Below are 27,547 nucleotides of genomic sequence, written 5' to 3' on the forward strand. Positions count from 1 at the left end.
ATAAATAAATAAATGAGAGATAGGAAATCCTGACCCCGCCTTAATTACACTGGAAGTGTATAATCCTCAGGAAGAGTAGCTGATTCCCACCCCACACTCCCATTTACTCCCAGTTGCCAGTTTCCTGAGAAATAACCACTGCCTCACAGCGAAGCTGCACCAGAAGGGTGTTGAGGCCTGCAACAGGCTCCGGGAATTCCCTAAGCCTGGGTTTGTTCCAAGCGAAAAATCCAGTAAAGCCTCCCAGTCATTTCTCAGGAGTCGGCCATCTGCAGGACCCATCATTCATATCCACCTCCGACCAACGTTCCAAGCACAAGTCCAGCCAGGACTCTCGAATTTTCAAACTCCACAAACTTCCATAAATCCAGTTCACAATTCTGAATTCCTCCTTGAATTTAACCCAAAATGCCTTTGTCTCAGCTCCCCTGGGTAACGGAGAGCTAATCGCCTTTCTGCCCTGGTCCACCCTCCAGATGCCCTTGGGTTGGTGGAGAAAGGAGAAAGCATCCAGCCCACCTGCTTCTTCCTGGCTGTCCCTCAAGAGTCAACACAATTGCACCCATCGGAAAGGAGAAGGCAGAGAGATAAGGGAGCTAAATCTTGTTCCCCTCTGCTTCCAGGATTAGCAAGCAGCTGCCTCAGAATCACCAGCCTCTCCCTTGTCCAATACCCAGGCACTCTCGGCAGCCTGGCTCTCCAGCAGGAGTGTCTACTCATGCACCCCCATGCTGCACATTGCTGCTTCCCAGGCATGACAGATGCAGCTGCTATTCAGTGTTTTCATGCCAGGACAAAAGCTTCTCCAGAAGCACAAAGCCAACAGGGAGGCAGACAGAGCTGACTTCAATAGAAGCCACCTGCCGGGGCCCCTCCTCTGCCACACCCCTCCCCCCAACCCACCGTACATACACATGCAAACATACATACACCTTTTTCAAACCTCTCCAACTTGTGCTGACCCAGAGTCAGGTGACTTTTGCTCTGAATCACTGAACAGTTCTCCCAGAAAAGGGGGGCTGTTGCCATTTCTCAAATAGTATTCCGTAGGATGTTAATAAGTGCTAAGTAAAAAGGGGTCATATAGATGGCAGAAGCACTAGGTTAAACAAAGTTAAACAGATTCTTTCACTGTAGAACTTCTCAGAGCTTTTAATTCAGTAATGTGCATTGCAGACTGTTCCCCAGTTTAGGTGATCACAGAGTGTCTCGGGACTGGCGCTGCACTTGGAGAAACGGGCGGCTCCTTCTTCGAAGTTCACCCAGTTCCCTGAACATAGCTCTCCTACCACTTGGAGTACACAAGAAATACCTTGCTTAAATGTTTCTCCCTCAATAAGCCTGCAGTGAACAGATGAATGGACAGATTAAGAAGTGCACACACACACTTGTGGTGCACTCATCTTCACTTATTCAGTTCAAATGATGATGAAGCTTCTGGAAGGACCATTAGACTTCATAAAAGGGACTGAACCCATGCACACCCTCAAGTCAACCTTGACTGCAGATCATGTGTGCTTATGTCACCACGGACAGATATCAGCCCCTAGATGAGCCGGCTGGTTTTATTCCCTCATCAAGTCCTCCCCGACCCTGGACCTCAGGCACTGTTTTGTATCTGGCTATAAAGGAAGTTGGGTGACTGCTTTCAATGTACTGTACACATCAGCAGTCAGTGAGAAGTCACCACCATAACCATCACACATGGTCTGGGTGAGCTGAGCCACCACCACCACTAATTCCAGCAACCTGAAAGGAAAAGCAGGATGCCCGCCAAGCTTGCCCAGCAAGGGGACCCTGGGAGACCCCATCCGACCTCCTCCATCCGTGGGCCAGGTAACAAATGGACAGGTAACAACGAGTGAGAGACACTCAGACAGGCGTAAATCTTCAACATTTCCCAGAAAGTCTAGTGCATTCATATTCAAATGACATATCTCAGATTTTCTTTTGGATCTGAAAGTAGGACCCCTCCCCAACCCCAGGAAAAACTATCAGATAGACCCTCACTTTGGATTGGAAAAATATAGCCTGTGTACCCTGGGGTATACCCATCAGCCTCTGTGATTTCCTGGGATAGGCTTTTTGCTTCATTCATAATGAAGCAGACCCTGAAAGGGTGTCTCCCACTGACTTCCGCAGGCAGCTGAACCCAGAAGCAGATGCTCACCTCCCCCAGGATGGGGTGCAGGGCACTCTCAAGCTCCCCGCCCTCACAAGAAGCCTCTGCCTCTTTAGCAGGCTGCCCCTGCTCTGAAGCCACTGACTGTTCCTGGCCTGCATGTTTCTTAGAACGCCTTCAGCAGAGATGGAGATTGTGGTTAGTGTCTGGGTACCTCAAGGGGCTGGGGAATTCCTCATGCTCTGGTTGTGATCTAGAAGGGAGGAGGCTCTGATGTCAGCTCTCCCCTCCTGCCCCCAGGAGCATCAGAAGAAAATACAATGAGATATTACCAGGCATTACGGAAAAGTCTCTATCGCTGAATACAAGTGTGTGCTGCATCACCTTAGGATAAATGCCAGGGTTGATGCCTACCCTCTGTTTCCCAGTTTTTCTTGCTTGCTCACTTGGCAAAACTAGTCCAATCTATAGAAATTGGGAATGGAAGAGAACACAGACAGCCCTTTCTAAGGAAGCACCTCCCACCTGCTCTCCAAGCAGCTCCAGCCCCATTCCAGAGAAAAGAAATATGAAGGCCCCTTTTCCAATCTCCTGCCAATACGCCACCCAGGCCTCTTTCCCCTGGACTCTTCTCAAGGCTAGAGAGAAATCTTTGGTTCCACTCATTATTCCATTTGTCTTCTCTAACTGGGCAGGATTATGTTTGGAAGTAGCTGCTTCTGAAGCTGACACTTTAATGCTTGATTTTTAAAAACCTTATTGTTTAAATACCAGTTTTGCCTCTGAGGCAGCCAAACCTCACGTCCTGTCTGTTAATTATCAGCTGCTAAGTAGCACTTTTCTCATTGGAGCTGATGAGCTCTGGGCCACTGAGGGTAAGAATGCCAATGCAGGAAAAGGAGGCTCCAGCACTGGTGCTTGCTTGCACTTGGGGATATCAAGCAAGTAAGACATAGTTCTTGTCCGCATGGAGCTTGGTCTAGCAGGGAGGGCCTGGCAGGGGGCTGTAATTCGAGTGCATAGCAGTCACGCAGGCAGAATGAACCCTCACTAGGGCAGAGGAGGGAGGCAGTTCTGCCTGGAATTGGGCAGGGGAGTAAGGGGGTAAAATCTATTATGAGCCTTGAAGGATAAATACAGTTCTACCAGAAAAAACTGAAGATAAGCAAATGTAAGATCCAAGAGAAGATGTGGAAGCAGATAAATGCACGGCAGAGCGGGAAGGAGTGCTCTCCTGGAAGGCAAAGTGTGGAAGGCAGGACAAACCAGCTTGTTTGAATGCCACGTTCAGGAGTTTGAATTTTACACTGGAAGTGAAGGGAGGCTACTGAAGGTCTCTAAACAGAAATGACGTCTGTCATTACCGGGAATGGATGGCTGAATCTCTCAATGCCTCTGAAGAAAACCAAGTCGGTGTTAACAAGTGCTAACATGCAAAGAAGCAGGGACTCTTCCCTACGGAGCAGGATGCAAAGAGGCAGACACACACATGGCCCTCACCGGCTGGATGGCCCTTGGGCTGTCCCTGTAGGGCTCCACTGAGATTCAGACCTTTCCTCTGGCTCTCAGCAAGGCCTGACAATTGGAAGGATCCTGGAATGATGTTGCATCTCTGCATCTCCCTAGAGCCCTTGGCAGATCAAGCACTCTGACGCGTGCCATGACTTGGAGTGACAGGGACCACACCACAGCTGCCCTCAAATATCTGCTGAAGACTGAGTGCAAGGATGAAGATGATGGTTCTGCGAGGCTCTAAAGATGCAATGAGCACCAAAGGATTTCATGACCTCAAAGAACCAAATCTCAAGATTCGAAAAACACAGAACTTTAACAACAGCAAATTTTTCCTTAATGGTAAGGTTTTCTTGAAAAGGGATAAGCTCCTTACCATTGGAAGAATTTAAGCACAGGTATGATAGGTTGGTGGTTGCCAAACCCAGATAATTATCACTTGGGGAGCACATTAAAAATGCACATTCCAGGTTACCTCCTCTGAAGAGTCTTGGATTCAACTAGACACAAAGAGTGGTGCCCAGGAATCTGTATCTTGAAATGCTACCCACAAGTGAGTCTAACAATCATCCTGGTTTGGGAGCCACTGGGCCAGGTGACCATCTCTTAGGATGTAGTCCTCAACAAGGTGAACTCCTCCTTTTTTTTTTTTTTTTTTTTTTTTGAGACAGGGTCTCATTCTGTTGCCCAGGCTGGAGTGCAGTGCAATAATGGCTCTCTGCAGCCTTGGCCTCCCAGGCTCAAGTGATCCTCCCACCTCAGCCTCCTGAGTAGATCGAACCATGTGTGTACGCCACCACACCCGGCTAATTTTTGTATTTTTTGTAGAGACAGTGTTTCCTCATGTTGCTCAGGCTGGTCTCGAACTCCTGGGCTCAAGCAATTTGCCTGCCTCAGCCTCATGAACTGCTGGGATTATAGGTATGAGCCACTGCACCTGGCCCTACAAACTAAATACTTTTTAAGATCCTTTTCTAAATGAATACCTTCTACTTGCCCTCTCACCTGGGCTTCAAAACCTCTCCCTGTACCCTTCCTCAAATCCCCTTCCAGCTAAGTGTCTACCAGGATTAGAAAAATTATCTCAGAATCTTGCATTGTCTAAGAGACTATTCTGTGATGATAAAATGTTCTCTATCTGTGCCACATAAAACCGTGGCCACTAGCTAACCACTGAGCACTTAAAATGTGGCTGGCACTACTGAGGAACTGAATTTTAAATTTTATTAATACTTAATTTTAATTTTAATAGTCACATATGGCCAGTGGGTACCACAGAGGCCAGCACAGCTTCTCGTGAAAGAGAGCTTCTGTATTCTCAGTGGGATCCAGGCAAACAAGTAAATTCTGGCCCCACTCCCTCCACCACTCCTCTGGGCTCACCTCCAGTCTGAAGAGATGCACTGGATCACAGGGAGATTAAATTCAAAGAAGACTGCAGGAAAGGAGGGGCTCTGCAGCAGCTGTACCAGAGGCAACAGGTACAGGGAACACAGTGCCTAAACAAAAATTCTCACCCCTAAGGACTTTACCCTGTTCTGCCCAGAAACGTAATTAACACCAGCAGCTGTCATCCCATCCTGGGCAGCAGGGCCTGACACCTGGTGCCATTTCCCAGCTTCCCCAGAGCAAGCAGCCCTCGTTCTCAGGGATGACCTACAACATCCCTTAGTTGACTAATGCTGGAGTCTCAAAACTGGTTTGTACTGGAACTTTTGGCTCTACTAGGGTATAGAAGTCCAAGGGAGAGAAATTGAATCTCAAAAGAGGGAAAGAGAGAAAGCAAGCTATGTTTATTCCAGACCTCAAAAGGTTTCATCAGGAAAATAGATCATCTGTACACTTCCAAACACAACTGGCTTCTTGCCCAGCTATAGCACACAGGCCAAAATCAAACCTGACCAAGTACTCCAGATTAACATGTGTGGTCTTCTAGCCTTGATTTCTACCTCCCACACATTCTGGGCCCTTTTTTCCCAGCATCTGCCTTGACACAGACACACACTGAATCTACCAACAAGGTGGTTATCTGAGTTGAGAAGTAAGTATCCCCTCAGCCTTCTGAGACACAACACAGACCTGTGCAGCAGCAAAAAATGCCAGGTGGGAATCAGGAACCACCTGTCAAATTTAAACAGCTCTCAGTGTCCAGCGAGAGGAGACCAGCAACCTTCCAGGTGTGAGTGGATTCAACAGCTCTCTCACCTGGAGGACAAAGGAGAGGATTCTCTCTCAAGGTTCCCTCAGTCCAAGCACTGACTACTTCCCTTTGGAGACATAGCTGGCCTGCTGCAGAGACACAATCTCTCAGAGGAAAGGAGAGAGGAAAGTATGGATGGGAAAGGAAGGACAAAAGAAAAACTACACAGGAAAAGCATTGCAGGGGGAGGGGCAAGAACCACCCATCACAGACCAGATATTCTTTCTGGCATTTTCTGGAAGATGGTTTTACCTGCTTCTTTCTTTCTTTAAAAAAAAAAAAAAAAAAGTAAGAAGAAAAAAAGAGAAAAAAAGAAGAGAGAGAGAGAGAAAGAAACGAAAAGAAAGGAGAAAAGAAAAAGAGAGAGAAAGACAGACAGACATGTTGCAACTTCCTTTGTCACAGGACATGCTCAGGAACAAACAGACCCGACCCATTGCTTCACTTTCCCATCTGCACTAACGGTCAGCTCCATCCCAAGCCCTGACCTCTGTTCTCTCAGCTCCTGAGCTGAAGGACACAAACACGGCCTCCCTGTCTTCCTGCATGCAGTCTGCCCACTCCTTCACCTAGAAGGCTAAACTCAAGAAGGATGAGATTCTTCAGACCAAAAGAGAAGCCATATGAGGGCCCAAAGGAGGATAAAAAGGGCTCTGCCACAGCTTTAGCCCAGCCATTTCTTTTTCTTGCCTCCTTCGTGACTTCTCCTGGCTCTATGTGATGCGTTGGTTCACACCAATCTCAAGCATTGCCTATTACCAGATTCCTGGAGAGGCAGCATCTCTCCCTCCTCAGCCAGACAAAATACGGAGCCCCCAGTGGAGTTCCTCACACTTCTCCTTAGAAACCATCCCACTGGACGTATTTTCATCTGCACCCTCCCCTGGCTGTGTCACAGGTATATGTCCATGAAGTATCCTCTGCCTATGCCAGGCAGTGATCCCACCCTCTACTCCCTCCCACCTTGAAGAGCCCATCATGTGTCTCTGCACCCTTTATTGGCCACCCTGGTGCCCAGACACTTACCCCCCACCCACTCCCTGAAACTCTTCCTTCAGATACAAAACGAGGAACCACACCATCTGGCCTACAAGGGTCAAATGACAAAAATGCAAGAAATGGTAAGATCTGGATTTTGAGAGGAAGTCTTTCATTCATTTTTATACACACGGGTGTTCGTTCCTCTAAACTGTATGTTTCCAAAGGCAGGGCCTACAACTTATTCATCTCATCGTAGCAATTTGCACAAAATAAGTATCCCATAAATATTGGATAAACTTAAAATTGCTAGGTCATCTAAGTACCCAATTATAATGGAGTCACAAAGGACCATTAGAGAGGCAATACTGTGAGCTGGAGGGAGCCTAGGTTTTAGAGTTAGACACACTTATTAATAAGCCTCAGGCTTTTGCCTTTGCACTTGCTATTCCTCTACCTGGTCCCCCTTCCCACCCCCCAAATAGCTTTTTTGTCTGTTTTATATACTGATGTATATCCAGAGCCCAAGATAATGCTTAGCACTTAGTAGGTGCTCAATAAATAATTGCTAAGGAATTATTCTGTACATGAACATGTTTCTTCTGTAAATTGGGGACTTTCACTTTGCAGTAAAAGGGTTATTTTAAGGATTAACAAGAATGTAAGTAAAACACCTAACACAATGCTTGATACATAGTATCTGCTCAATAAAGACTTGTTATTAATCTGGGAAACCTTCACAGAGTTGCTAAGTTTCCTACAGTGATCTGAATAATAGAAATTTGTTATATTGTATCAAAGTCTATCTGCTGTTTTGAGCTATCCTTAGGGGAGCTGTACAAGTCACTCTTGGCATTGCTAATTAATTTTCTTGAGTAGTAAGTTGCTTTGGATCTCAAGGGTATAGAAGGTACCCACAGGCAAATCCTGCTTAGAAAGGCAGGGGTCTAGTCTAAGCTGCTAGAAGGAATCAATGTTCTAAATTCTTCTCATCTCATACAGCAGAGGTATTAAAGGGGTCTAAACCCAAGAGGATGACCCTTGACTGTTCTGCCATTCCAATCTAATCCTGCCATCTGGGCCTCCTGATGGCCAGTCAGCAGGGAAGACAGGAGGCAGGCATGGAGAACAATAAACATTTATAAACATTGGCTGAATGAATAAAAACACTGCAGCCAGGAAAAAGGTGAAGTAACACTGTCCTGCAGAAACTGAGGACAGAGATGATGGCTCTTAGTCCCCGAGGCTCCCTGGGACCCAGGCCGACCACTTGTTTCCCAGCATCAGGTTATTTTCCCAGCAGTGCGGATGCAACAACAGTGATGAAAGGCTTTCGGTGCAGGAGTCCTTCAAGGTCAAGTCTAGTCCTGTTGATTTACAATGAGGAAACTGAATGAGGCCCAGACAGGTCCTAGGACTTGCTTGGGGCCACATAGGTAGAGTTAGTAGCCAGGTCTCCCAGATTCCAGTCTAGTGTCAGGTTCTCTTTCTTGTGTAAATCTGTTGTGGCATGGAGTTAAGCAGCCCCATGAGGTTCAAACCTTTGACCTCAGTCCCAGCAACTGGGTACTTGATATAGTTTGGATATTTGGCCCCTCCAAATCTCATGTTGAAGTATGATCCCCAGTGTTGGAGGTGGGGCCCGGTGGGAGATGTTTGGGTCTTGGGGGCAGATCCCTCATGAATGGCTTGGTGCCCTCCTTGTGGCAGTGAGTTCTCGCTCTGAGTTCACAGAAGATCTGGTTGTTAAAAAGAGTCGAGGGCCTCCCCCACCCCCATGCTCCCTCTTCTCAACATGTGACATGCCTGCTCCCCCTTCAACTTCCCCCATGAGCAAAAGCTTCCTGAGGTCCTCACCAGAAGCAGATGCTGGTGCCATGATCCTTGTACAGCCTGCAGAACTGTGAGCAATAAACCTCTTTTCTCTATAAATTACCCAGTCTCAGATACTCCTTTAGTGCAACACAAAATGGACTAATACAGTGTTTAACACTGGTCCCTCTTGCAACACACAGGAGCAGGACCAGCAGATAGAAAACAATGGACTGCATCTGTGTGTCTGTGCCGTGTCTGTAGCTAACTAGAAAATGCCAGGAGCTGTAGGAAAGTTGGCAAGCTCCACATCTGTCCCTCCCTCAGTTAAAGTTCTCCAAAGGGCAAAAGGGTCATCTCCATGACTGAACAGGAATAGGAGGGGCCCTGGAACAGGGAGAAGGAGGAGAGGCATCAATGAGAAACTGTGGTCAGGGTCCTTGTAAGAATGAGAACTCTGTAAGCAGAAATAGAAGGTGCCTGCTTGAGTCAGCAGATCCAAGTGGGTAGAGGGAAGAAATGCTCAGAAGACTGTCTAAGAGCAGCTTTTCAGCAGCAGAAGAATGAGAACAGACAATGTGAGAGATCATCACTCTACCCCAGCTCAGTCTCAGAGAGCACAGCCCAGTACTATCCCACTCCCGGGGCTGCCACAGTCCCTGACTCTGAGGATTACCTCTAGTACATCACATTTAATATCGGTGGCATCCACTATTACTCAGTTATCGCACCTTTATTCAGCAGCTAAGTATAATGCATATAATGCACAGTGCCAAAATACTCTAGGATTCTTTTTTCAGAGACGGGGTCTCGCTCTGTCACCCAGGCTGGAGTGCACTGACATGATCATAGCTCACTGTAACCGTGACTTCCTGGGCTCAAGTGATCCTCCCACCTCAGCCTCCTGAGTAGCTGAGACTATGGGTATGTGCCACCACAGCTGGCTAACCTTTTTAATTTTTTGTAGAGATGGGGTCTTGTTATGTTGCCCAGGCTGATATCAAACTCCTGAGTTCAAAAGATCCTCCCACTTGTCCTTCCAAAGCACTGAGATTACAGGCGTGAGCCACCATGCCTGGCCTGAGTTTTTTAATGAGGACATACGGTCACTACATGAAAATAAGAGGACACAAAAATAATAAAGATGTAGGTTTTCAAGGGATTTACAGTCCAATCCGATATCTAAAGAGGTGCCTTGCGTTCCTGTGCGGAGTCTGGAAACAACATGCAGAAATGGCACCTTGAAAGGGGAAGGAAAAGAAGGAAGAACAGGTCATCAGCCTCAGACCTCAGGTGGCTGAAGGAGAGAATGTATTTGGTGTCTGCCATATCTTTGCATCCTTCAATGACACTTTTGTCCATGTCACTGATCTTTCTGGCAAAGAAATAATCTGCCGTGTGACTGGTAGGATGAAGGTGAAGGCAGGCTGAGATGAATCCTCACCACATGCTGCTATGTTGGCTGCCCGGGATGTGGCCCAGAGCTGGGTATCACTGCCCTACACATCGAACTCCAAACCATAGGAGGAAGTAGAACCAAGACCCCTGGACCTGGGGCCCAGGTGGCCCTCAGGGCCCTTGCCCGCTCAGGTATGAAGATCGGACAGATTGAGGACGTCACTCCCAACCCCTCTGACAGCACCCGCAGGAAGGGGGGTTGCCATGGTCACTGTGCACAGGACTCCTCAAATATTTTCCGTTAATAAATTGCCTTCCTGCTTAAAAAAAGAGAGAGAGAGAGAGAGAGAGAGATGCCTTGCACATGGAGAAATGCACTTAAACAGAGAAATAAAAGGTAAGAGTGTATCAGCAAGTTTGGTGGGGAAGGATGGGAAGACCCACTTTTGGTGCGAAAGGCTCTGGAAAAGCAGTATCTGTGCAGGGTGGAACAGGTAGATACGGACAGGACGGGGGACAGGCATGGTACAGAGAAGATGCAGATGGATAGATGCTAAGGTGTGGGGGTGGAAAGCACAGTTCTGTTAAAGAAACAACATATATAAGCCACTTAAGCCGGGGAGAAAAAAAAAGCATGTGTTCCAAAAAAAAAAAAAAAACAGATCAGGGCCAGATCTGGGAAAGATGTGGATATCTCATGTATTCTGCAGGCAGAGAGACCCACTGAAGGGCTTAAGCTGGGAAGCTACATGATCAGAGCTGGGCTCTGGGCAAACTAACCCCCTACTGCACGCCGAAGAATCATGGGGGCAAGACCTTCCTTCCATAGCTGAGGGTTCTCAGAGTTAGCCACATGTTTCAACCACCCATCCCACCCCCTACTACTCTCTATTCCTTCCCTCTCTGGTTACACCTCAAACCTAATTTTATTTTCTTTTAAAGTATCCGAGCCCAGGTAGCCAAATCAAATGCATAAAGTCAGGAGAGTTTGAGACCCAGGAGAGGGGGCACTGCCACCCTTCCTCCTCCTCTCTGTGAGCACAGGTCACTAAAGCACATCAGGGAAAGAGAACACAAAGGGTATGAAGTCACTAAGAGTCCCAGGTGGGCTCTGCTGGAAAGAACATGATGCTCGTGAGCCTGGCAGTCAGAGGGAATGACAGCACTTGGCGTGTCTGCAAGCGCAAGCGTTTCCAGGGCAGGTTACTACATATGCTCATTTTCTCCCTGTGGCCTCCCCATCTGCCAGAGATCTGGGTGCCTGTAAGGATGTAGAAGGTATGGGATGACCCCTTGCTGGGCTGTCCAACTCAGCTGTGCAGCCAGGCTGCTCTGAGCTGCAGGGCACATGCAGCCTCCTCATCAGGTCACCTGCATTCCTAGAATTCTCCAAGTTCCAGACACACGGCCTTTAGTGTCCAGGGCTCTCCCCGCAGGACCCTTTGAGCTCTGCAGAAGCCAAGCATGACGAGCAACCTGCAGATTCCTCACTTAGAGAAGCTACCCTTCTCCAGCTCCCGTGAAGCCTGGCCTTTAGAATCCTACTAACCTTCTTCTAGGAATCACAGAAGCCAAGGAAGGCAGTCGGGATAGGGAAAGACAGAGGGTATGGCTATTCTGAGGACAGGGGCTCCTTCTGTCAGAGTTAAAAATAAACACTTAGCAACTATGCCCAACTCTTCCTCTGCACAGGCCAATGGGCCCTGGCAGATAAATCTTTCCTTGCAGAGGAAATGTGGCCCCAGGGGAGAGGTGGGAGAAGGAGGCCATCGACACATGGTCAGAGTATGTAACTCTAGCTGAAGGCAGTGGGTTCCTCAAGTCCTATGTCTTGGTTGTCATTGCCATCACTCTCCACCATACACCCCTTCCCCCAAATAAACCATAATTCCTGAAAGCAGACATAGAGCCCTCCTAGGCCACGATTAGTATCAACACCTGTCTAGGGATTAGAAAAAATCAGAAAGAATACTAACGCCACGCTGAAGAACAGAATGCCAATGTCAGACTCTGCCCAGTATCTATCAGCTAAGCAAATATTCTAGCTACCTGAGCCCCTTTCCTCATCTTGCTCCACAAGTCTCCAGGATCCCTGGGGAGTAGAGGAAGAGGCCACACCTCCATGGACACACATCAATACTGCAGTCAAGAGGTAGAAGAAACCCATGCACTCGGTGACATTCTGCATGTGGCTGAGCTGGAAGGGCCAGAGGTGCCATGGCCTGACTCAGGAAGGAGATCCTGAGAGCCAGGGCCCAGTTATTCTTGGAAGCTGACAAGATGAGGTCACACTTTTGAATGTGGTAGCCCAAAGCCTCACACTGCGGAGGTGGAGAATATAACGTAGCAACAGGGCAGGAGTACACGGTAGGTAGCATGCTCAGTGACAGGGCAGTCGGGTTGAAGGCCTGGGGCAGACTGCACATGTGGGGCTGTCCTAGCATATAACTATGGTAACTCTGTTACCATAACCAGCTAACTCTGGCAAAGAGGCCTGCTTGGAGGTAAAACTGGAGGAAGCCAGGGCTGGAGGTGAGCACAGTAGAAGGTCTGATCCACTCTGATGAGCTTGGTCACTCTCCTTTTTGTCTAACCCTTTCCCTACTGGGGAATAAGCAGGACAGCTTCACAGAGCTTTCATACACACAAATCTAGACACCTGAAGACATAAAAACCATAGCACGTCTCCCAGCACTCAGAAGAGTGAGTTAGCCCCAAATCACCTACCAAGCTCAGGCTGGAAGAGAAAGGGGCAAGCAGGGAGAATATCAGCAGAAAGTGAGAGAAACAGGTCAGCGGTGTGGCAGGAAGCACGGGGACAGCTAACAGGGCCTGGCTGTGAGGGGAGACTGCAGCAGTGGCAGGTTTATTTTTAGCTGTTCGGCAGAGGGGCTGAGTAACAGTTCTGGGCCCTGGGCAGGAGGCCAGGCTGCTAAGGTCCGGTGTGTACTGAGAGCCTCCTAACAATGTGGATCATTAAAATGGCAGCAAACGATCAACTCGATCTTCTCCCTGTAGACAAGCAGGAGGATAAGGAGCCCCGCCGGAGGACGAAAGTGGAGGAGTCGGCAGGGGGACAGTCAGTAGATCTCCTGTTCAGCCCCTCCCCTCAAAGAGACTTCACCTTTGCTTCTGGTTCAAAAGAATCTTCATGGAGATGAGCCAGAGAGAAGGCATCAACAGTACAGCTCCCTCAGCTCCCTCATATGCTCTGAAACAGAAAAGGCTCCCATCGGGTGGCCACTAGCTTCCGCCTCTGGCCACCACTCTTCACCTATAAGATGAGTCCTGGATGGACACTGGCCACAGAGATGCTTGGAAACGTCCCTCAAGAATAAGATGCCCTTTCATATGACCCTTTTGGAGGGCTCAGGTTCCCAGCAGAATGAGCACACAGCTTGGCTGGTCTTAGAGGAGAACACCAGATACAAATATGGGCTGACCTTGGGGCCTTGTCCCAGCTCATTCTGGCACACAGAGGTGTTTACTGATCAGAGAATAAAGACCCCAAGAACCTTTCACTGCCAGAGGCCCAGCCCAACTTTATGTCTCCTTCTACTGTGGCTTTCTTCCTCCTCCCACCAAACCTGATGGCCCAGCACACAGGACCCCACAGTCCAAACCTCCGGGGCTGAAACAGCTGCTCTAGCCTTGCATGGGCAGGAAGAGGAGGAAAGAGAACAGACATCACCAGGCAACCCCTTTTCCTCCTGCTTCCTTGGATTCCTGATATCTCTTCTTACTCAGCCCGGTCTGAGGGGCTGAGGGTCACCTGAATGTAAATCCTAATTTCCTCATCAGCTCTGTGAATCAGTCCCCAACTCTAACCTAAGAACAACCCCTAATCCATAACCATACCTTTGGTGAATTAGAAGGCACTCCTTTGAAAGAACCCAGCCACACACAAAGACAAAGCCAAGCAAGGAGACAGTGGCTAGACTTCAGCCTTCGCTTAGCTCCTCAACCAGATCCCTGTGCACAGGGCACAGCCTGCACCAGAAATCACAGTGGCCCTCAAATGCCCCATAACTTGAAATGAGAGAGGAATCTCAAACAGGGAATAGAGTTCCTCATCTCTACTTTGCACCACCACTACACTGTGATTCTTCTGATTTTAAGGAAAGAGAAGATGCACACCCTGCTAAATTACGTAGTCTATCCTCTCTGCCGAGTCACCAGCTAGAACACTTTCTAAGTCTTCACACAAGAGAAGGAGCAGCTGGTCAGTGATGATTATTCATTAACTGGACACAGGCTGCCCTGGAGCCAGGCACTAAGCTTACGAAAGGGCATCTGTGCTGACCCAGATACTGCTGATGGTCAGACCCGGAGCAAGTCAGCAAGCTATCCTGCCTGCCCTCCACCTCTGGCCTGCAGCACCGCCTTCTACTGCCTCACCGCCTTCTACTGCCTCACCCTGCCGGTGCTCAGGAGCTGCTCGAGCCGACCCTCTGTGCAATGAGGCCTGGAAAGTTTAGCTGACCTATTCAAGGTCATGTAACTTGTTAGCAGCATACAAACACTGGAAGCTTTCTATTTATGTATGCACTTATTTTTGCTTTCTTATCTAGCACATAACCCATGGTAACAAGCTCATCTCTACATATCTATATCTGTGTGTGTGTGTGCGTGTGTGTGTGTGTGTGTATGTATATATATATATATATATATATATATATATATCTTAAAATACAAAATACCAGTGTTTTCCTAAAAACTAGAAAAGGTACACAGCAATCTGATTTGGGTTCTATAACTGCCATACGTTATTACACTGTCCAGTGACATGGCCCCTTCTCTTCACCAATGCCCCCATTTACAAGGTAACCCATGTGGAAAGATCCTAGCTGATGCGTTAGTGGAGCTCAGTTTTGCTCCACCAGGTCTACAGTCTTCTAGCAACCAAAAACCAAAGGGGCCCAGACCAAGAGCAGGTCCCAGGGAACCAGGTCTCAAGATGTGGCTCGGATGCTGACACCATGTAAGACCTTGGACATGCCACTGAACCTTTCTGCACTAGGCCAGCTTCTTCCTCAGTGATGTGCAAGGAGTCAAGAAAGATGACCAGGGAGTGTGGGTTCTAAGTTACTATGAAGTGTGGGTTGCTTTGCCACTGGGCCTCAAACCATTACCAAGAAAAGCTGCAGTCCCTGCAAAGAACAACTCTTCTCTGCCCATCCACCTCCCTCCAGGATGCAGAACCATCTGGAAAGATACAGTGCAAGGAAAAGAGGGGGAAAAGAGACCTCACATGACACTTGGCAGGGCCTGAAGTAGAGGAAAGGTAGGAGAATAGAGTGAATCCTGCACCACAGACATCACGCCACCAGGAAGAACCCCAGCTCAGAGCATGGCAAGGCTGCTTGGGAACTGGGCAATGGCTCAGATGCAGACGACTGTGCCCTGCTCTTCCCCATCTTGGCTGACATTCCTCCTGGCACCCACTCAGCACACTCCTGGGCTCTGGGTAACAGGAGCTTTGGCCCCTCCCCTAGCCCAAGGATTAAGTTTGCCTCCAGCAGTTCTGAGGCTGGGCTCTTCCAGGCCCTCCTCCCAATCCCCTGTACCTGCTTCATAAGAAAAATCATCAATTATGGATGGCCCAACCTCTCAGGTCCCAAGTAGCAGAAACATCACAGGTCCCAATACCTTCCTCCTCCCACAAAGGGGTTCTTTTGTTTCCTAGACACCCACCAATATTTGGCCCTAAGGCCCAGGGACTGCTTGTCTCTCCCCTCCTGTCAGCCACTGATCCCATATCTTAGCTGGAGATTGTCTCCAAGCTCAGTCAAAGCCCAGAATTCACAAGTAAAAAAGGACAGTGAGCTGACCCAGCTTCGATCTTGCCTCAGTGGATGCCAAGGGCCCTGCTGCAGGAGCCAGTGGTCAGGGCTAGGGCCAGGAGGGACAGGATCTCTGAAACCACAAACCTGACCCTTCCCTCATAATTCTGTAAGCCCATCTTCAATGATTCCTAACCTTTTTTGACACCTTCATGCCCCTCAAACACTTTAAAGCCTGCTTTGACACAAGATGAGTTAGCTTCAATTTGGAGCCACCAACCCCTGACCACTCTGACCTCCTGTTCCTCCCCTCAGTTCTAGCCAGGCCAATGTCACCACACCTCTCACAGACTTGCTCACTCCTCAGAGGCACAGCCATGTCCCACTGACCCCAGCTGGAGCCTCCCTTAGCTCCTGGAGTCACCACAGATTCCCCTCTTTCAAAGCTCCTCTATTCCCAGCCACACGATTTAGCTCCCAGACCAACAAAGTCTAGGAGAACGTTCTGCAAGGATGAAAATGTTCTTCTGCATTGTTCAATTCAATAGCCATTAGCCACATGTTTACTGAACACTTGAAGTGTGGCTAGCAACTGATTTTTCAAATTTAATTTAGTTTAATCCATTCATGTTAATTAATTTTAATTTAATTAGCTATGTGAGGGTAGTGGCTACCAGATTGGACAGTGCAGCCCTAGCCTACATGTGTTAATTTCACCTTCTCTAAATAAGTTTCTTGACTCAAAATTTTACAGGCCATTTTTTACATGTGTATCCTCCATGCAACTAAGCTTATGATAGATACTCAGCAAACTGTTACCTACCTGTAACCATATTGCATATAAAAGAGGCTGGCTTGGTCAATGAAATTTTCCTAACCTTGTGACAACTCCAGCAAACTCCAGTTTGGGACACTGCCTCTCACCTAGCCACACTAACTGTCTTGCCCTCCACAGGTACACAGTATGAGGTGTGTTGGAAAGGAGATGGTGCCTGTACCGTGGGGATGTGGGAGCTCTGGCATTTCCCTCCAACAGCATCCAGAATAATCATGAGAGGCTCCAATCATCTCCCCTTCACCAGAACAAAGGAAGCCACATTGCCGTGGCACTTCCATGACCTAGGGAGAGAGGACTGCTGGAGAAAGGAAAGGAAAAGAAACTACAGGACCTTGTTTTCTCTAATCCACGCAATGGAAAGATACACAGAGATAAGTTACGACAACATTCTATATTTTATAAAGCAGTAACATGCTTCACCTAATCTGAGTTGCACAGCAGAGAACAACGATACAGTCTTTAATTAAATTTGTTGAGCTAACACCTAAGGGTCACCATGACACAGTGAAGCGGCAAGCAGCTGAGGAACCCTCCCGGGGAATACAACTAATTAATACACAAGTGGGTTGAGACTAGGTGTCCTTATCAAAGAAATAATACAGGCCGGGCGCGGTAGCTCACGCCTGTAATCCCAGCACTTAGGCAGGCCGAGGCAGGCAGATCACGAGGTCAGGAGATCAAGACCATCCTGAATAACACAGTGAAACCCCATCTCTACTAAAAATACAAAAAATTAGCCGGGCATGGTGACGGGCGCCTGTAGTCCCAGCTACTCAGGAGGCTGAGGCAGAATGGCGTGGACCTGGGAAGCAGAGCTTGCAGTGAGCCAAGATCGTGCTACTGCACTCTAACCTGGGCGACAGAGCAAGACTCTGTCTCAAAAAAAATAAAAATAAAAATAATAGAATTCCCATGTTCTTGTACAAAAAATAGTAAGTAAGGTGTCTATCAAATACTCTCTTAAAAGGGGGAGGGAGTGGTTAAAAAAATGCATGAAGCTACTGTTGAAGTTCCCCTCCAACTTTGGGGACTGTTCTCAGGAGCAGCAAATACCCATCCAGCCCCCTTCGCTGACCTCCCCTCTTGTCAGTCAGGGCCTGAGGTGACAGAACAGCTCCTCAGGCTGGAGGCACCCTGGAGCAGCAGGTGGCCATGTGCCTGAGCCCGTGGCTCAGTTAGGAAGTAAGTGGGAAGAAGCCTGAGACTGGGAGTCAGGCAACCTGGGTTCCAATCCTGCCTCTGCCAAGTGAATGGCTATGGTACCTTGAACAAGTCACTCCCTCACTCTGGGCCTTGGTTTTCTCTTCTGCAAAATAAGGGGGCTGGACAAAATGACCTCTCAAGTCCCTTGCAACTCTGACTGGAAGCATGACTCAGAACTTAGCAAAAGCAGCCAGGAGAGATGGTGAGGTGAGGTCAAAGCACCCACCAAAAGCATTTAAATGGGAGCTCTCTGAGGTGGAGGGAGAGAAGCAGCAGGGTGAGCTGGGACTCTTTTTCAAATGCTGATTTCACTTAACAGGGCTAAGAGGTCACCGACTATAGGCAGAGAGGACAGCATCTAAGCAGCTGCCAGCTCCCATCAACTCTAGGGGCTGCAACATAGCAGACTTCTGAACCCCAGCAGAGGCTGGGCTCCTGCCCTCCAGCTCTGCCCTAGCCCCTCAGCATTGGCCTCGGCACACTGTAGAATAGAGGTCTCCTCCCCTTTTCTCAGGCACCTTCCCAAGGGGGTAATCCCTCTTGCCCCACTCCATCTTCCTCTCCTGCTTTATAATCACTAGACTCCTGGTTTTGAAAACCATTTCACTACTCAGCACCTGAGGTTAATCAAAATTCAAGATCTAGAAATCTCTTTGGTGTGTGTCTCTGGAACAGCGTTCTTTGAACCAGATTCCCCCCACAGCTGTAATTACGTCTCAGCCAATATTTGGATATGGAAGTGCTGTTAACACTGCTGTCAGTCTCCAAATGCCTTGTCTCTCCTTTCTTCCTCCATTATTAAGTTTTAACACAAAGACGTGTGTGGGAAATCCACAATTTAACAGTTGAGTCAACTTAAAAGATCTGGGAGCAGGCTGCCTGTCAAAACAGACTGACTTCACTCTTCGCCCACTTCTAACCTGAGAGGGATAAACTATGAGTGTTATTTAACACGCTGCTGGATTTTTCCTTCCAAAACTATTCAAAGTAGAAAAATATGTAAACCTCTCTCTCTCGTTAGTTACAACAGAAATCTGAATTGCCACTCAAAAGCATTTTATAGGATGATTTTGTGCGTGTGTCTATTAAACAGAATACAGAGCAGAAGTTGGGAGCTTTTGTTCTGAAGTCTTTACATAATATTCCAAATATCCAAGAGAATGAACAGCCAGTGTCCCCAAACTACTAATGGGTGAAGGCAGATGGTGTCTCAGAGGGGACAGCAAACACTCCTGTAAAGACCGTCTGTCACTTCCTCAATGATACAGGTTAACTGTGGTCAAACTGCATTCACCCAACTCCAGTCCCCAAGGTCAGAGCCATGCTCAATCCAAACAACTCCTCCTCCTCCTTTCCCTTCAGTTATGAGTAGGGAAAGAGAAGTCTAAGACACAAATGTTGAAGTGTTGAAGATACTTATCCCCTCTCCAACAGTCAATACTAAACAACAACCGAGATCCCAGAGCAATAACTTACAGTAGAAAGCAAAGCACTGTGACAGGGCTGAGTATGAGAGCAGCAGGAAAACAATTCTAGAGGCCTTAAAATCTAGAAATGGAACATGCTTGCCCCGTACAACCCCGAAGTACCGGTGTTTCTTTTAAAACATCTGATCGTATATTCCAATAGTTCCACCCATACCACATTTCTGAGTTTTGTACTTGATAACTGAAATACAGCTCGCTGTGGGGGCTGAAGGGGAAGAGAAAAATATAACACAGGAAGTATTTTTCTCCTCCTCCAATCATTGAGGCACCCCAGGGGAAACAGACCTGAGGTGTCACCTTTAGAGACTGGTTTGACCTGAAACCCCTGTGAGAGGAAAACCTTGTTGGTGACCCTGCAAGACCGGCTCACACTTCCCTGCGGACCCACCCATCTCATGAGACCTCCCAGTCCATTGTGTTTAACTTCTAAAGTCGATATTCTCACTTGAATCCTTATTCTCCCCACCACCACACCCCTTAAAGAAAGAAAAGGGATGGGCTCCCCCGGCTCAAGGATAATGTTTCCTCAGACTGCCCATCACGGCGCGAGTCCAGGACAGCAAGTGGCCCTCTCTAGGAGGCGGAATCAGCACGGGCCCGGCCGCGGGTTACAGACTCTGTTCACAATGATCAGCCGGGCCGCAGACACCGCCGGCCTCTCCCCGCAGCCGCCCCGCGCGGGCGTGGGAGGGGGCCAGCTCCGGGATCCAAACAATCCCGCCCCCGCAGCCGGGGGACACCCAGGACCCTCCCGCCGCACACCTCCTGCCCGGCGCGCCCCAAGGCGGCACGGCTGCCCTCGCGAGGCTCGGGGAAGTGAAATCACACATTCCGGCTCCCAAATAAGGAGCGAGGCTAAATAAACCTCTGCGATCCGACTTCTCCAAACCAACCGACCAACCGGCTCAATGAGTAATGGGCCTTTTGTGCCCGCAGAGAGAGAAAAAGGAGGGAGGAGAGGACGGGGAACCACCACCCCCAAAATCACTTCCTTGAGATGGAGTGAAATTAGCAGAAGTCCCGAAGCCAACCGTTCTGACTCGGCTGGATCCCGCTCAAACCCCAAAATGGCAGGGTCCCCTGAGTCCCCGGGAGCGGGTCCCAGGGCTCCCGCCCGGGAGCGGCCGGAAGCGGTCAGGGAGGCGAGGGCGCTGGGACCCGCCGCCCGCGCCGCACTCGGCACCCCCGGCCCGGCCGCCCCGCCCCGCCGCGGCCACCCCTCCGCCCCGCGCCGCGACCCAGGCCGGGGCGGGCACCCGACGCCGTGGAGCTCCAGGGCCCGGGACCGGCCCCGCCTCCCCTCCCCGGGCCCCAGACCTACTTTGAGGGCGAATTTCTCCTGGGTCCTCTTGTTGAAGATCTGCAAAACTTTGCCGTTGATGCCCAGCCCCAGGACCTGGCTGGTGACCTTGTAGTCATCGATGATGGCGTTCTTCTTGATCTGCAGGCCGGACTTGACGTGGAACTGCGGGAACTGCTGCGGGGGCGGCGGCGGCGGCTGCGCCGGGGGGTGCGGCAGGGCAGGGGCGGGGGGCTGCGGCGGCGGGGCCGGGGCGGGGAACGGCACCGGCGGGCTCTGGCCCTGGGAGTTGGACAGCATGGTGCCCGGGGACGCGGGGGCACAGGCGGGGGTGCCCGCGGCCGCCCCCTCCTCCGGCTCCGGGCCCCCTCCCCGCCGCCCCCCGACCGGCTGCGAAGTTCGCTCCGGGCTGGAGCCGGCTTCCCCGACCCGGCCCGGCTCCAGGCTCGGCGGGTCGCGGGGCTCCGTGGGTCCCGCCGCGCGCCGCTGGCGCCCACCGGCCCGGCGCCCTCCCTCCCTCCCCCCGGGGGCCTGGCGCTCTGGGGACCGTGGGGCGGCGGGGGCCCGGCCGGGGGGAAGCGGCCGCGCGACAATGTACCCAGCCCCGGGCCGGCGGCCGCGTCACAGCCTCGTCTGCGTCCGGGGCCGGTCCTTAAAGGGGAGGGGCGGGGGGCGGGGCCTGGGGAGGCGTGGCGTGGGGGGAGGGGCGGGCCTTAAAGGGGAGGACGCGCGGTGCCGGGAGCTGGGAGGATCGCGGAGTAGGCTAGGGGCTGCTGCCTCGGGGACAGTGAGAGGGGACAGGGAGAGGGGACGAAGAAATGCTAGTTCTTAACCAAGGCTATGCAAAGGGAGAGGGGAGGCGTGTCAAAGGAGCTGCATAATTCAGATGGAAAATCCACTCCTCTCCAATTGTCTGGGCTTCTTAGCGGCAGCGAATTGGGAGAGGGGTGTATTTCCAAGGAGAGGGATGGCTCGTAGGTATCCCGCTAGATGAGACCTCGGGGGGGTGGGGGGGAGCTGGAATCACAGGGGTCATTCATCCCAGGAAAAGGTGTGAGCCAAAGGCGGGCGTATTAAATATTTCCCTAACTTCAACATTTTCCTCTGAGGTTTTTTGCATCTCTTTTCTCATTAATTTATTGTTTTTCAGTAAAGACGTATTATTGTGTAACCAGGAGCACTTTAGTAATTATACCTTTGAACATGTTTTCATGTAAATAAACTAAAAAGGATACAGGGTGGGAAGAGGATGGGTTGAGATTGGGGCCACCTGAATTCCCGCCATCCTTTGCCACGGATTGGCTGTGTGAGGCTGAGCAAGCCTTGCACCTCTCTCTCCGTGGGAAGAACAGCGAGACCTTTTCAAAGGTTGTGGGCAGAGTCAAAGGAGATAATGAAACTGAAGGGGAGGCCCTGGGGAATGGCTTCTGATTTCCGATGTGGAAAAATTAATCCGTAAGAAGTGGGTTAGCCCCGTGTATCTCAGGAAAAGCCCAGGGATCTAGCTGGACCCTGCATAGAAGCTGCCAGGAGGCCTCCACACACATTCTGATGGGGTTCGAGATGACCAAGTACATCCCTGCCGACCTCTCCCACCTCTGACTGGCAGAACATTTGAGAAATGGCAAGCGACCCAGACAGGTGAACACAAAACCTCAGCTTAAGTCTTGGTAAGGCCAGTTAGAGAATGAGGCTTGACCTATGGCCACACATGCCCCCTAATAGGTCCCCCAAAACTCCAGAGAGAAGACAACACCCCCAGAAGTGGCCACTGGGGATAGAACTTAGGTAGGTAAGGGACAAGTGCAAATGTCTCTTCCCTCATTCACCTTTCCCAGAAGATGCTTGTGGAGGCAGGAATGAGGGGGAGGAGTGAGGGGTGGGAGTTACCCTCCCAACGCTGTCCTTTCCTGGGGCAGGCAGGGCTCTGTGGACCAAGGAGAGACATGGTTCCCCCGACACAAACATATGCTCTTCTCAAGCAGCATCTGCTTAGCTCCATGTACAAGGTGCCGTGCTCAGCCCTGCAGCGGTGGATGGTGTTATCTGGTGGGGAAGAAGACAGATAACAGTGGCACAGAGAGGATGGCAGACACCTTCCTAGGAGCCCGAAGCACAGGGATTCTCTTCTGTCTACAGCAGCCAGCAGCTTCCTCCCGAGTCTACAGGATAGATACGGTTAGACAGCTCCCCAGATGCCCCTGACTCTTCAAAGACAAAGACACTATTTAAGGCCACGGGGATAGGAAAACACCTTCACTCCACCACTTCTATAGCACTGCTATCACCTTCCGGAAGCACACACAGGAGATGCCCAAGGACAAGAGGAACGCAGGGGTGGGAAGGTGGAAGGCTCCAACTGCTCAGGCTCTGGTGGGGCTGCTCTGGAGTCTGAGTTGGTCTTTTTTTTCTTTGCAGAGTCACTGGAGGCTCCCTATGGCTTGGTGTTGAGGTATCACCTGCTTTTCTCCACAAAGCTAGAAAGAGAATAACTTCCTTCTGCCTTTTCAGAGGCAGCAAGGCACAGTGGTAAGATGACAGGATCTAGAGACAAATGAGCTGAAGCCAAGACTGTCCTCCAACTGGGTTACCTTGAGCAAGACATGTAACATCTCTCAGCATCTGAAAAAGAAAAGAAAAAAACAACAAAATCTACTTTCGGGACTGAGAGAGAATACAATGAAATAGTAATTACGAGAACACATCCTAAAGCATAAACTATACATTATCATGAAATATTAAATATCATCATTATTTAGACATTGCTGGCTTGCTCCTCTGCTCTGTGCTCATGGCCTACGGATCTATTCCTGATATCAAAGCTGCTTTCCCACCTAGCTGGAGCTCCAGGGAGATGGTGAGGCCCAATGATCTAGGAATAACAGGACAACTGAATTCCCACCTGAGAGTCCTCCCGGAGCTGCAAGAGCCAAATAGGCCTAGGGGGCACACAGGGACTCTGAGGGTACATACATAGTGGATAGAGATTATATGAACTGCACACACAGCACCAGAAAACACACACATATATGAACACAACACATAAGCACAGTGTGCCATGTAACAGAATAAACGCCTAGTGGATGAATAATTGAGGAGTGAGATGTGCTAAATGCAGAAGCACTGGCCAAGAGATCCTGAGTCTTAAGTTCCATTCTGATACTGACTCGCTATGTAACCTCATGAGAGCCCCTTGCTCTCTCAGTTCCTTCCTTCTCATCTGCAAAATAGTGACAATAACATCTGCCTTGCCTACTTTGTAGGGCTTGTGCAAGGATAAAATAAAAACTTTCCTACAGGAAGCAGTCCAAAGTCCTATTTGTGTAACACCAGGCTCTTAGCCATCTGTAATGAACTACTTAATAAACAGTTTTTATGGATGTGTAAAAGCGCTTCAAAACTTGAAAGTCTATGCAAATAGAAAGTACTATTTTTATCTACTATTAACATGCAAACACATATGCCATGCAATATAGTACACACAAAGACAATTTAAGGACCTCAGGTACATAGAAATGGATTAATTATAATCCTTGATTCATGACACACTCTCGTCATTGGATCATTGATCCATGCAGCTCCACTTTTATTGTTAGTTAATAATTATTTTTAATAATGCAGTAAGCACCTGTGAATCCACTACCCAAAATAAAAACTAGAACTTCGACAATAATTTACATCTAACTAGATGATTCCTCCACACACACTCCCCCAACCCCTCCATTTTCATGGCCCAAGACCCCATCATCCTGAGTCCTATGTTCACCTTTCCCTTGCTTTCCTTTTTATATAGTTTTGTTTCATGAAGGCATGTTCAAAGGTATCATAAAAGATGAAACTCAAATCACCTTAAAAGGGAGGTGGCCAAGGGTGATGTTAGCAGCAAGACCAGGTTAAAATAAGAAAATGCCTTGTCATAGTTTCAAAGTATTCCTCACCTTCTCATGATGATGGTGATGATGATGATGATGATGATGATGATGATGATGATGACGATGACAATGTTTTTTGAGTGCTTCCTGAGTGCCCAACACTGTGCTCATCCCTCTACCTGCATTGTCTCATTTAAATCTCATGACGATCCGTGGCTGAGATTACTAGTTGGGTGGGCTAACACCTTTTTTTCCTCTCTTTGATAGTAAAGAGCACCCCATATTTAGCTAAGCACAAGACTGCCTGGAATAAAAATTACATTTCCCACTTGAGCAGCCTCCACTATAGCCGGTTACATTCATAAGATTCAGTTATAACCAATGACTTGTAAATGGAAGTGGTTTATGGAAAGAAGTATGTCCTTCTTCTTCTCCTTCTCTTTTTTCTTTCCTGCTGACTGGAATAAAAATTTCACAGCTGGAGCCATCTTGGATGGTGAAGTGGAGGTTACAGGTTGAGGAAGACAGAACAAAAGGACAGAAAGAGTCTGTATACTGGTGAACCTGGATCCATCATATCAGCAATGGACCACCTACCCAGACTTTTATATGAAAGAACAATAAATGGCCTTCTTGTTGAAGTGACTGATGGTCTAGGTTTTCTATCATTCACAGCCAAACCTTATCCTACTCTTACACAGCCCTATGAGGTCTGTACTGTTATCCTCACTTATCTGTTGTATAAACAAGAAAACTGAGTCCCAGAGAAATTAAATAACTTTCTCAGAGTCATTCCACTAGCGAAAGACAGGACCCAAATCTTTCTGACCCAAAGTCCATGCTCATGGTCCTTACTGTAGATCCTGAGCAGACATACACTCACATATCCTTCTTAATGTCAGAAATATGATATCTGCTATTTCTGGGCAGGAATTGCCTGAAGAGGTATGGGCTACTCTTTCCATTTTAGAGCAACATAAATTTTCCACACCTCAATTTCCTTCCATCCTGGCCTAATCTGTTACAGAATATAGGTCTATGTTAATTTGCATGACTGGGTTATATGATAGGATACATTGTGACAATCTTTCTCTTCAAGATTCCCCCACACAGCCTTCACACCATCATGGAGTAAAAGTTTCCTGTTTTACTATGACGTGGCATTATGAACGAGTGACAGAGGGTGGAAATTTATGGAGGTGGATCTCTTGGAAATTTTCAGCTAACACTCTCTTGATGAGAGAGGATCATCCACAGGCTGGCGGATCTGTGCATGAACACAGATAAAGCAGCCTTTGTATCCACTGCTAGTACCGCAAACAAAATATTGCAAGAAGGAGCATGATTTACAGAAGAAGCTCTGTCCACTAAAAACCCACTCTTGGAAAGAAAAATGCCTTAGAGCCAGAGAGAAATAGTCTTCATGTCATAGGCTAGTATTTCTGTGATAAAATGAGAAATTCCCCCAAAGCAAAAGTGACAGATATATATACATAAGACTCAGTCACAAAAATTTCTGACCCAGAAAATGACCTCAAAATATTGGTCAGGATGGCCTCTATCATCCCTTCTATCTTAGCTCTCTCTGAAGGTGTTAACGGCTGCCTCACAGAAAGGAATTCTACCCATAGCAAGTGCCATTGGTAATGCCCTAGTTAAGACATCCCAGAGGGGAAAAATCCTTCCCCCACCCACGGTGCCCTTGGTGCCCTCCGTGCCCTCATCTGCACTTCATCCTTTGATAGTTTAATGCCACGGCAGGGAACAGCTGGGGCAGTGGCAAAGAATGCGAATAGAAAGAGAAAGAAGGAAGTACCCAAAGGGGAACAGAAACTTCACCTCTGCACATCAACAGACATAATATGGTCCAAAGGGACTACAAATGAGAGTAATTAGGACTACAGTATGCCTAATTCTTTTTTTTTTTTTTTTTTTTTTGAGATGGAGTCTTGCTTTGTTGCCCAGGCTGGAGTGCAATGACGCGATCTTGGCTCACTGCAACCTCCGTCTCCCGAGTTCAAGCAATTCTCCTGGCTCAGCCTCCCGAGTAGCTGGGATTAGAGGCAACTGCCACTACACCTGGCTAATGTTTGTATTTTTAGTAGAGACGGGGTTTCACCATGTTGATCAGGCTGTTCTCGAACTCCTGACCTCAGGTGATCCGCCCGCCTTGGTCTCCTAAAGTGCTGGGATTACAGGCGTGAGCCACCACACCTGGCCAGGATGTCTAATGCTAAATCCACAGTTTACAATGGGAAATGTAGGGAAGAGAGGCAAATATCCACCTGTATTCAAGAAGGCTTCCAAGGCTGTTGTCCTTGTATTAAAAGCATTGCCCTCCAACCTAGCTTATATCTGGCATATCAGTTGCTACTTAGATGAGTAACAGCCTGGACAATGATTGGGAAAGGAGGAGAGGAAAGGGGGAACTATCTAGGAACACAATCAAGGTGGGTCAACCAAAAGGATCATCAGGTTCTTACCTGGTGACCTGGTGATGCCTGGATTTTTCTCCCTTGCTTAAGATAAGTAAATGGAAGTGGAAGGGTAGAAAAGGTAGGGGAGAGATATACACATGTATATGTGGAATGGGTAGAGATTTCCTAAGGGTATAATGATCCATAGCTTCACATGAGAACATAACTTTGAGGCAGCAGAGCATGGTGGAATCAAATCCTGGGTTCTAATCCCACCTCATTATTCACTACTATACTTAACTGCACTTCATTGTACTGTTTGTATAATGAAGGATGGAATAATATTCCCTAGATTAAATACAGGAGTAACATTTTCAATGGTTTCTGGCACATAGTACTTGGCCTCTATAAATGTGAGCAGTTACTATGCAGCAGGTACTTTCATACTAACCATCTCATTCAATCTTCTCAACAATGCTCTAAGTAGTAGTATTTCCGGTATTTTGATCAGTGAAAACGTGGCTCAGAAAGGTTAAATAACAGCCAGTCATCACACAACTAGATGGGGAAGATCTGTTTCCACATGTGTCAAAGCCTATGTTCTTAAATGCTCTTGAAAGTGGTC

The 27,547-nt window shown here is 48.6% G+C and overlaps 1 protein-coding gene and 1 pseudogene across 2 annotated transcripts in view; one reads left to right on the top strand and one right to left on the bottom strand.

Annotated features, from left to right (window-relative positions):
- MAPKAPK2 (MAPK activated protein kinase 2) overlaps window positions 1-21,258 on the bottom strand; it is a 49,496-nt gene extending 28,238 nt beyond the window's left edge. Inside the window, exon 1 of one of the 2 annotated variants that reach the window (XM_001164988.8) lies at window positions 20,655-21,258. In XM_001164988.8, coding sequence (XP_001164988.1) covers window positions 20,655-20,933 — 279 coding nt within the window. In that variant the 5' untranslated portion in view covers window positions 20,934-21,258. The remainder of the gene's footprint in view (window positions 1-20,654) is intronic. The other variant, XM_016937493.4, reaches the window with a different exon arrangement.
- Window positions 9,858-10,327, top strand: LOC107969958 (small ribosomal subunit protein uS11-like; annotated as a pseudogene).
- Window positions 21,259-27,547: the final 6,289 nt, after the last annotated feature.

The sequence above is a fragment of the Pan troglodytes genome, chromosome 1, assembly GCF_028858775.2.
Source record: "Pan troglodytes isolate AG18354 chromosome 1, NHGRI_mPanTro3-v2.0_pri, whole genome shotgun sequence".
NCBI lineage: Eukaryota > Metazoa > Chordata > Mammalia > Primates > Hominidae > Pan > Pan troglodytes.